General features: G+C 36.3%; 1 protein-coding gene across 2 annotated transcripts; it reads left to right on the top strand.

Moving 5' to 3' along the window:
* Positions 1-540: 540 nt before the first annotated feature.
* Positions 541-10,291, top strand: LOC112576270 (E3 ubiquitin-protein ligase TRIM33-like). 2 transcript variants are annotated; one of them, XM_025258610.1, is made up of 8 exons: positions 541-1,140; positions 2,827-3,035; positions 5,013-6,136; positions 6,654-6,719; positions 7,634-7,792; positions 8,114-8,266; positions 9,198-9,374; positions 9,628-10,291. In XM_025258610.1, the coding sequence occupies exons 3-8, from the start codon at positions 5,027-5,029 to the stop codon at positions 9,661-9,663; spliced, it is 1,701 nt and encodes a 566-aa protein (XP_025114395.1). In that variant the 5' UTR covers positions 541-1,140; positions 2,827-3,035; positions 5,013-5,026; the 3' UTR covers positions 9,664-10,291. The 2 variants fall into 2 exon arrangements, with proteins under 2 accessions (XP_025114395.1, XP_025114394.1); XM_025258609.1 differs by lacking the exons at positions 541-1,140; positions 2,827-3,035 and adding an exon at positions 3,670-4,111.
* Positions 10,292-10,871: the final 580 nt, after the last annotated feature.

A 10,871-nucleotide genomic window follows, 5' to 3' on the forward strand; every position in this document is an offset into this window, starting at 1 on the left:
TAGTAGTTCTTGTTATGGATGCAAGTCATCATATCCCTACACAGTATCACATAGATTGTCAGACTGCAAACCTTTAAATCTCATGGGTCCAAAGCATGACACAAGCTACTTTTTTAAATTCATCAAGCCTGCAGCAGAGAAATATAAGGTTAAAATGTTATTTACATCCATATGTGCACTTTTTCATATATATATATATAAATTGTCACCCAAAGATCCAAACTTTGTCATGCTATGATCAGCAAAGGTAGAGATACAGGTAAAAGAATACTTTAGGCAATACTAAGCAATATCTCAAAATTGCTGTCATAGCAAAAGAAGTAAGAGGTCCAGATTCAAGCATGTATACTAAAACAATTCTGTAAAGGATCTCTTTGAAATAAACAACAAAATCCTATATCTCTATCGATAAGTACAACTAATAGTATGACCCACTACAATATCACACTAGACAACCCCATGCAATGCCACATGCGCTGGGTGCAGGGGTAGGGGATGAAGCAAACACTAGTTTCGGTTAGAAAGTCCCTTAAAAATGTGAGTAAGGAACGAGGAACTACCAGGGTAGGGGACAAATAGTTCGGAGCTTAGCAAGAGATAAGGTGCCGTGTTGTCAGGTGTTGCTACTGTTTTGTACATTGCCGAGATAACCCCACAGTGAGCACACCCAGCCACTCACAAGCCATCCACAGAAGATATCATCTACAGGTTCTCTAAACACTCTGTCACACTCACGACAGTCACCGGTTACCTCGGCACACATATGCCGCAAGATTATTAATATGGTCATTCTAATTTCAAACCATAATGAGATATAAAACCGAGCTGATTCATGTTCTAAGGTCTAGCTATTTTTCTTTAATTTGATACCTTTTTTTTTGGGGGGGGTTGTTTGTTTCTTCCTGTCGTTCTTTCGTCTTTTCTTGTTTTGTTCTTTTATTTTTTGGAATTGATGTAATGTTTAGACTTATTTACATGCTTACAAAGATAGATAAGTTAACCAGCTATCAGTGTGCTATTTATAGCAGTCTACTATTCAAGTAGCAAAGGTCAAGTGTTCTCTACGAGGTTCTAATCTATTCCTCACTGTGTCGCTGTTGCCACCTTCAAAACACACTTGCCTTCTGGTGTTACCTAAAGGTAATCCATTTACGTGTTTTATTAATTGTTACATTACATAAGTATTGTAAACTCAGGTTTTCATGGTTAAAACAAAAGGAGTCGTCAGCAAGTGTTTAATGTCTGATGTAATTTATTTGATGAAACTATTTTGAGGAGAGGCAGTGGATAGAAAAAACCAAACAACATAAAATATGCCGTGTTTCTGACATCTATTAGTACAATTATTTACTTCCTTAAAACGTGAGTTATTTTTATGTTATTTTTACCCGTCATTTATCATTTTGATGTTGATACTACAAATGGTTAAGATATTAATAACGTTTGCACCGCATTACCCATAATTCATCATAACATTACTTACAGTGCAATCACAAATAATAATATTGAATTCAATCAGTTTTATTCAGTCCATGCATTTTTGCTGGCGAAGAAGACTATTAAATTTCAGTGCATGGGATTTATTTTTGAAAATAAGAACTTATCTTTTCCTTCCTTTTTGAAGTATTAACATACTAGAATGTAGCATTCCGCTAATAGCTCCCTGGAATAAATTTAGTATTTTCTAATCTTAATTTGGTCTCTGGGAGATTATTAGTTAATGCTTTAAACTTAAAAGTTACACGGTCCTTGTAAGGTAATAAATTAATGTATTTTTCACAGAATAAAAAAAGCTTGAAATATTCTGTAATTCCATTATATGTCCTTCACACAATTGAGAGAAACATTATTGTATATGCCTGTTAAGAGAGTGTAGATATAGGCTGCGTGTATAGAGGGGCTGTACTCCTTCTTTGTCCTTACTTGTTAAGAAAAGTTGCGTCCCTTTGCTCCAGGTGTTAGGTTCAGTTCACAGTTCGCGTTAGCAGCCTGTGACTTCTAAAGATTCATAATAAGTATTAGAGCTCAGCTCAATTACATCATTAAATAGAAATAATAAAAGAATTCCTGTAATCAGCTGAAATTCTCATATTGTCTTAAATGTCAAGAGACAGTCATTTTATTTCTTATTCTATCTTCTACTTCATTTCTTTTCCTTCTTCTTTTCTTTCTACTACCATAACATTTAAGCTACAAGGCGACGGATAAAAAAAAATTGGAAATAGCAAAACTGAAGCAATACTCAACGATGTCTACTAATCTCACGTTTTTTCATTCTTCATTTCCTATATTTTACATTTCATAAACCTTCATATTCACATTTCTATTATCAACGAAGAGGTTTTCCGATCCTGTAAAAAAAGAAAAAAGTTGTATAACGTTTCTGTTTCGTAACATCAGTGACATAGACTTGAAGATGGCTCAACCATACGATAGACAACCTCCAGTGATCAATAATAAATAATTTATTTTAAGATTTTACCATATTCTTATCTCCTGCGTCGACAATGTGTCATTTCCAAAACGGATTCCAAACCTGAAGACGGTTGTCCGATTTGTAGATGTCCTATCATAGAGGAGTCAGATGGAAACTCGTCCTATTCTCTACACGACCTGCCAACAGATTTTCTTCTTCACATAAGCTTCATGTTTTCTTCGATTGTTCTCCTCTTTCTTTTCTTTTTCTTTGACTTAAAAATACCTCTGCAAAACCAAATGACAATACGATTTACCTAAATGTCTTTAAATTAAGTTTTATTCTACAGATATAATCACTAACCTAACACTACAAACTGTGCATTATTTTTGAATGTTTTGTATCTTCAGATTATTCAATATGGCTGAGCCACACGAAAGAGAGTGTGCTGTGTGTACGAATGACTTCACCACACCAAAGATTTTACCCTGTGGTCGTAGCGAGAAACACTCTGAGTGAAAAAAGTTCTCACTCTTTAGTGTGAAATACTCAGGTAGACCGTCAAGTCAGGCAGATTAAAGCCTCTCCACACCTAGCAATTGTTTATCTAAAGGAGCAGGTGAGTACACTACCTGCTTACACTGCTTAACGCCAGAACATTGAGAAACATATCAGTATGTGTATCACCTAACCGCCATACCTTGGTAAGTAGACGGTGACTCAGGTAGGTCAGCCGTTGTGCAGTGACATTGATTGCTCCAGGTGTTCAGTTAAAATCACAGTTTGCTGTAGCAGCTTGTGACGTCTAGAGAACAAGAATAACAAGTATTAGAGCTCAGATGGTGGATCATAAGTTTTTCAGGTTGCTTTCCATTTCCTCAGTTCGGTAACTGATCTTGTATCCACAACTCGCTGCTACCACTACTCATTGTGTTCAAGTTACCTTATTAAATAAATATAATAAAAGAATTCCTGTAATCAGCTAAAATTCTGCAATTGTCTTTGATATCAAGAGACATTTGTTTTATTCCTTCTTCTATTCATGCTTTATTTCTTTTTCTTCTTTTTTTCCTTTTTTGTCTACATCCAGAACACTCAACAAGCTATGTGCATGACTAAGAGAAAAACAATCAGCAATAGATAAAACTGCAGCAACACTCAACGATGTCTACTAAACTCACATTTTTTTCTTCTTCCTTTTCTCCATTTCACATCTCATTAATCTTACTATACGAAATTTGCATTTTAAATATAGAGTTTATCTTGTCGAGTAAGAAAAGAAAAAAAAAGGTCTCGTTTTTGTTTTGTAACATCAGTAACTAAGACTCAAAGATGGCTCAGCAATACGAAAGACAACCTCCACTGATCAAGAATAAATCATTGCTCTAAATCAGTGATGCCCCCCAACCTTTTTCGGCCTGCGGGCCATATACATTTCCGACATGCGTGTCACTGGCCCCTTCGCCGCACAAATACAAAAAAAAAGAAAAAAATAGAGCAGATATCATTTTTATTAGAAACAAGTTGTCTTGTCAAGGAGATGAACAGATGGGGTAAGAGAAAAAAAAAATCAATGCTAGTCTACTCACCAATAAACGGAAATCCCCAATTAAGAAGAACAATCAATACACGAGAGTCACGTGACCTTTCGACGCAGACCATCATTGAGGCGTTCGTCTGTTCTATTTCTTAAAGGTGAGACTTTCTTGTTGTAATATTAGTAATTAACTTAGTAAATTATAAAAATAATTGCTGTAAATTCATTAGAAACGTTTTATGATATCTGTTCTCCGTTCGTCAAATGATGTTGACACACCAGTAATCCACCTGACACATCAATTTTCTGACTCATCTCACTGCACTAGTGTTGTGTTTATTATGACTTTACTAGGTTTTATCAGTTCTAGTGTATATTGACTTATTTTTGAATGACTAGACTCCATGGCTAATTAAAGACACTTATTTTTATTTATTTTTTTACATCAGGAGTGCATACTTTTTGAACTATTATAGAAAGTAATCATGAATGACAGAAGCCATTTTCTTCCGGAAGTACAGTATACAATCCCACTTTTTGCAATATTGCCATCATTTGTTGTTAGGATGAGATTGTCATTGTGTGTTGTGTGTCTTATTTCATGTTATGGCTACAAATTGTTCTCTTGACTTACAGCCAATAAAATACAACAGAATCCCCGCCGATCTTTTGGGTGATAACACGTGAAAACTCGTTAAAACAGCAGAATATGGGAGGCTATTCTGGAAATATGTCACTGTAGTGGCTGATGACTTCCCTCCCTTTTCAGCGCTTTTAAAACAGTGTTCCAGGGTACAAAGGGAGGACTATGTTAGAGTACAGAGAAAGGAGTGTATTAAACAGCTAGCTAGGGTACAGAGGAAAGATTGAGTTTAAAGATAAAGCTTTAGGAAGATGGGGAATGTTTGCCTCGGTACACTAAACACGTTTATTTTACTTTATCGCTATACTAATAATAAAATAAAAGTGTAAAAAAAAATGCTTTATCTATTTTGACGATCCGCTTTCTTGTGAATTAAAAATGCAACATATACATTTCTTTCATTTTTTTTATTTCAGACTGGCATTTTATCATGGAGGTAGCTCAACCACACGAGCGAGAGTGTGCCGTGTGCACTAATGACTTCACCACACCAAAGATTCTACCCTGTGGTCATCTCCTGTGTCGACAATGTGTCATTACCTGGATGGACTCTAAATCTGACGCTGGTTGTCCTCTGTGTACCTGTCATATAGTAGAGCATCAAGGTAATTCAGGTCAAAGTTCAGCTGATGTTGTCGACGCCCTGCCTACAGACTCTGTGATGGAAGCGATAGTAGAAAGTTCTCGCGTGTTGATGAACGATGACATGTGCACTGTATGTGATGACGTCAGAGCTGAATACATCTGTATGCAGTGTCTGGAAAAGATGTGTCCATCGTGTATGAAGATACACAAGAAGATGGTAGTGAGCCGCAGTCACGATGTGGAGAGTGTCAGCACTGTGACACCTGAACGTCTGGCTGCCAGCCGCCCTGCACTGTGTGCTGACCACGGCGACAAACACGCGGAGGCATTTTGCGCTGATCATCACCTTAGTGTCTGTGCATCGTGTTCCTCCATCAAACACAGAACATGTTTAGTTGTGAGAGATATCAACGACGAAATGAAAGCGGCTGAAAATGCACTTTGTTGTTTGACTGACCAGCTGGTTCAGGCCGAGTACAGTCTGAAGCAAGGTACAGAGCAGCTCACCATACGTCTTCAGAAGGTGGAGGACATGGAACAAGAAGACATGACACAGGTAGACAACACATGCGACAAACTTCAGAGCATGGTGGAAAATTGTCGAAAAGAACTAAAGAAACAGATACATGATTCAAGTTTACAAGTCAAGAATTCGTTATTGGAAGTTAAGCAAGAACTCGACAAACGTCTGGTGAAAGTGACGTCACACAGGAATATAGTGACGCGAGCTAGAGCAGTGGCGCCACGTGCGGGGCTAATACACGTGACCCAGGCTCTGACAGACAGGGTCAACAGCCTTGACCTCAGCGCCGATGTAGATGAAGGGTCTTGGAGGACTCCACCTGGCATAAGTGTGAAATGCTACAATAGATTGGAAAGAGCCATACGGAGTAAACTACATCAATTCCAACAACAACAACAACAACAACAACAACAACAACAGACCAAGCCTAAAGTATACAGTTCTTTTATTTTGTAGTAATACCTATATTTTTAAAATATATTTTAAAGATGTTATGCTATTCTTTTGATTTTAATTACTAGTTTTTCGCTGACTTGTCAGTCTTTTATTTTTAAGAGGCTTAGTATTATTTATACACTTATATGCAAATTAAACTCCATTTGGTGATTTTTTAGGCGTGTACCGTTAAGCTACATCTATATTTTAACTGTTTGTTGTTTATCCTATGACAGGCTGCTTACTTTCTAATGCGGAGCCAAAAAAGATGATCAAATTATGTTGATGTTTTATGTTAAAACATTCGGTCCACTAATGGACTACAAATTAGTTTAGTGATTGTTTCAAGTCCTTCTTTGAGGTAGGCGGAAATAACCTACTGACCAGTGACATAACTCCTAAGGCGATGAAAGTTAAAAATTACAAATAGGGACTGAGTTAACATAAGCTCTGGACTTTAAAAAATGAAAGATTGTTTTTTTTTTTTTAAGGGAGAAAACTTTTTTTCGTTCAGTTGCAGCTAAAACAGAAGGTTAACATATCATTGACAGCAAACACCCGTGTCGACCTAAGTGAGACGGTAATATCAATATTGATGTTTGTGTGTGTATTAATATTATTCTGACAAAACTCTTGAACAAACGATTTTTTATTGTGTATTTTCGGGTTTGTTTCAATTAATCTGCACTAAGATGTAAACACACATAAACCACTATCCTTCAACTTTCTAAAGACAATTTTCACAGCAATAATTACTTTTCCTTTAAAGAGGGTGCTGGTATAGAGATGGCTGCATTCTAAGGTCGTGCTTTAACACTAAAACGCCTGTAATATTCTACTGAAGATCTTTATTGTTCCTACTGAAAGCAAAACGGTACAATCTATTTGCTTGGTTCAAAACTAGTTTCTGGCAAAAAAAAAAGAAAAAAAAAAAACACTTTCTGGGCTCAAACACAATAATGTGCGCAAGTCTGCGTTTGTGTATGTATTAGAAAAATAGACAGCTGATGTGTCAAACATGTCAATGAATCTCAGGACTGACATTGTAAGTAGCAAGGTGCTTATCTCAATACCTTACATGTAAAACGAAAGAAAACAACACACACACACAGACTCTCTCACTTCAAGCTTGTTAAAATTATTTCAGAATGCATGTTTTAATAAAATGCCATAATTTGCCAACCGTAAAATGTATTTATCAAAATCACATCGTCATTAACTTCTTCAAACAAATGTAAAGTTTTGTGTGAGGTATGTTGTGATGTAATGTATGGGAAGAGGATTCGTACCGACACAAAACTGTATAATTATTGTATGATTGCAGATCTTAACAAGAAAAATAACCGTATTATAAATATTTGAGGTATTAAATATTAAAGTATTATTAGTGTTTTATATTTCGATTTTCTTAACCATGTATTACTAAACATTATAATTGTCGAGTAAATATCTATTAATAAATTTTATTGACACGAAAATGGATATTATTTACAGTTGGATGCACAGCCACCAGTCCTTGTGTTCCACGACAACTGTGGAAGCAACATTCGTCTGACGAACGGTAACAGGACCGCGGAGAAGATAAATCAATGTGTCTCTGGTAACGGGGTGGTCGTGTCACGTGACACTATGGTGCCGAACGTCTTGTATGAAGTAAGATATTAGGGGATGATGATGATGATGATGATGATGATGATAATGAGTAATGTTACTAATAAAAACAGAAAAGAAATACTCTTATGCACATTTTTATAGTGCACAGACGCAAAGAAAATAATCTGTATTTTTTTGTTTTAGTTTTTTTAATAGCTGACGCTACTTTAAAGAAAGTTTACTTAGGACAGGAGTCTCTATTCATAGTGTCCCTGTTTGGTCACATTTTTACTTTACTGAGACATATTTCAGTCCACGTATATAATTATCCTAACAAGCTGTCACAGTTTGGCATGTCATGACACTTTCATATTGACACAGGTCAGAGTGGACGCAGCATCAGTTAATCACAAAAAGTTATCACTGGGAGTGACAAGAACCTCTCCTGCATATCTCCTTGGGACAGAGTTGTCTGAAGCCCTTAATGATTCTGTTATCGTCTCCAGCAGTGGATTGTGCTACCAGGGAGGACGTGTACGTTTAATTGTTTCAGGTCCCTACAAATGGCTTTTTGTGATTTGGGCTATGCATTCAAGCTGAAGCTAATTATCATTCTCTTCTTTTTAAATTTGTATACAACAAATCATTCTTAAAGGTTTAGTTCTATATTCTTTCCATTTCTAGTGGCAGGTAAGATTCGGTGACAATTACTATTTCCTAAAATTGAATTTAAAAGATTATCCCCCTGCAAATAAAATCCTACGAACACCCCATTATACAGAACAAGAAAAACCTCAGTAACGGATGTTTAAATGTTGACGTAGACATGGTGACAGCCATGAGGTGGGATGGTATATGATATCAAGGCGGCTATGAGTTTAATATTATGCACAGTAAATTTTATAAAAGTGTACCTCCAAAATAGAATATTTGCCTAGATATCTGGGAATGTTTTCTCAAGCTAAAGAGTAAACCGTGAGGAGAAAGAAATTAACTAAGGCTATAACTCCGCAGTTCTCAAACGGTGGGGTGCCCCCCCCCCACCCACCCAGGGGCGATGTTCTTACAAGGGGGTGGGGGGCGAAGGTGGTCATTTTTTAAAAGTTTCTTATACCGGTATTAATGAAATTAGCTTACATTGCTGGCTAAAGGGGGCGTGCGGACGTACCTTTGTTCGTCAACAAGTTAAAGGTTGAGAACCGCTGCTTTAACTGATCTCAATAAATCAGTATTATTCGTAAATAAAGAGCTCTTTCCTTTCTACATCTAGACACGATACAATGAAATCAATCCTGTCCCTACTTTATATTTTTCTAAAAAAATCAAGCATCTTTTTTATCGTACACAGTAACATAAATAACTGTGGAACAGCTCACGCTAGAATGAAAGATGGGGACTAAGCTAGGTGCTCACTTCTTGCTCAATATTTTATTTAAAGGCAAAAGTATCAGGTATTTGTCTTCAGATGTTTACCACTCGTGAAGATCTCAAGAGACTTGAAGTTGGGAGTCGAGTTGGGGTCCTGGTGGACTCATCAAACGACGTTCACCTCTACGTCAACGGACAGGACCAGGGCGTTATAGCGAAATATGTCACACCGCCCTGCTTTGCTGTATTTAATATCTGGAGTTCAGTAACAAAGGTGAGCGACAGAAGTACACTTTACATTACACATAGAAGTTTAGGACTGCTTGGGGAGACTATTCCGGTCTCTTGAACTAACATAACGTGAAAAATGTTCGGAAAATTTCAGTTAATAAATTCTATTTTATTACCTACTTTCTAGAGCTGAGCTACAGAAGCTTACTTCGTAAAGTGCACACTTATGCAAATTTTCTTGTTGTATATAGAAATCATTAGGTTTTGTACATTGAGCTTTGTTGTCTGTTGAACAGGTCACAGCCCTTCCTACATCTAGAATTATAAAATAAATATCAGAGAAGAAAAAGTCTGAGACAGTTAATGATGTTCATGTGTAAGTTACTGTTCATCTACAGTGAAAATACAGATAACCGCTCCACCCCCTTTGTCCAGTTCTCTCACTCAGTAACAAAGTTGTTGACGATAGTAGCAGCCGACAGATGTTTTGTACAACAGCGGAAAAGGTGGAAGAGCTACACACAGACAGACTGTGATGGACTTTCTCAGGAATAAAGTCTCGATTTCTGCTGTCCACTAACTAAAATTATTACTCACTTGAAAGGGATATAGTTAGACTATGAAACTCTTCTTTATTTTATACCAGGTGAAAGAGTGTAGTTTATAGAAAATGATTCGCTGTAATCACGAACAATGATGTACTGTTTATGTACTGAATGATTGATTTTGTAGGGTGACGGGATTTCTCTTGGACTTATTAGTTTTTCAATATCGTGTGTTAACATGTAAATAGCCTAGTCAATATTATTAAAATATGCACAATTCTTTTTTGTATTCGTTCAATATTTAACTGTGTGTATCCTCCTCCTGAAAGCATGCTTACAAATGTACACTTATAATGAAAAAGAACAATACTGATCAATGATGAAGTATAAAAGACATACATACACAAACACCAACATACATTCATAAAAAAAAAGAGAGGTTAATCATTTAAGATATTGTTATTGTTCTTAACTGTCTGTCTGCCGCCTAATTCAGTCAGCTTACTTTCTAACAAACGGTTTTAACGGGTCAAATCTCTAATAAGATAAGCTTCTAATGGAATAAACACTTTACTCCAGTCAGAAAATGTGGACGTTAGTGACAAAGACAACATTACACATGTGGTGGGTGGCAGGCATTTGATACTTAGATAAGATTGTTAGCAGCAAACTAAATAAACATTTTTGTTTGTCTAGCTCTCTCGTCATAAATCACTTCCACTATTAAAGACCCGGTCTGTACAAGTGAATAGAGAGAGTGAGGTGGCACATTGAAAGTACACGTAGACATTTAATGTCAGCAAACAACGAAACACCATAGTTGTTGCTTCCTTCATTATCACTATCTCTTTATTATTTATCTCAGTCTGCTGTATCATTAACAAAGGTGGAGTACTCTTTCTAGATGTCTCCAATTTGTATCGCTTTTATTTTTTCAACGTGTAATCAATTTGAGACTTTCTTTTCGGAGGAAACTAAAGATAATCATTTGTAAA

This window comes from Pomacea canaliculata, linkage group LG11 (assembly GCF_003073045.1).
Source record: "Pomacea canaliculata isolate SZHN2017 linkage group LG11, ASM307304v1, whole genome shotgun sequence".
NCBI lineage: Eukaryota > Metazoa > Mollusca > Gastropoda > Architaenioglossa > Ampullariidae > Pomacea > Pomacea canaliculata.

Bases quoted from the DNA above. Each gene is read 5' to 3' on its own strand.
- LOC112576270 (XM_025258610.1), top strand. From the start codon at position 5,027: ATGGAGGTAGCTCAACCACACGAGCGAGAGTGTGCCGTGTGCACTAAT. The intron at 6,137-6,653 runs GTATACAGTTCT...TTTTTCGTTCAG, and splicing joins AACAACAGACCAAGCCTAAA to TTGCAGCTAAAACAGAAGGT. The intron at 9,375-9,627 runs GTGAGCGACAGA...TCTGTTGAACAG, and splicing joins TCTGGAGTTCAGTAACAAAG to GTCACAGCCCTTCCTACATC.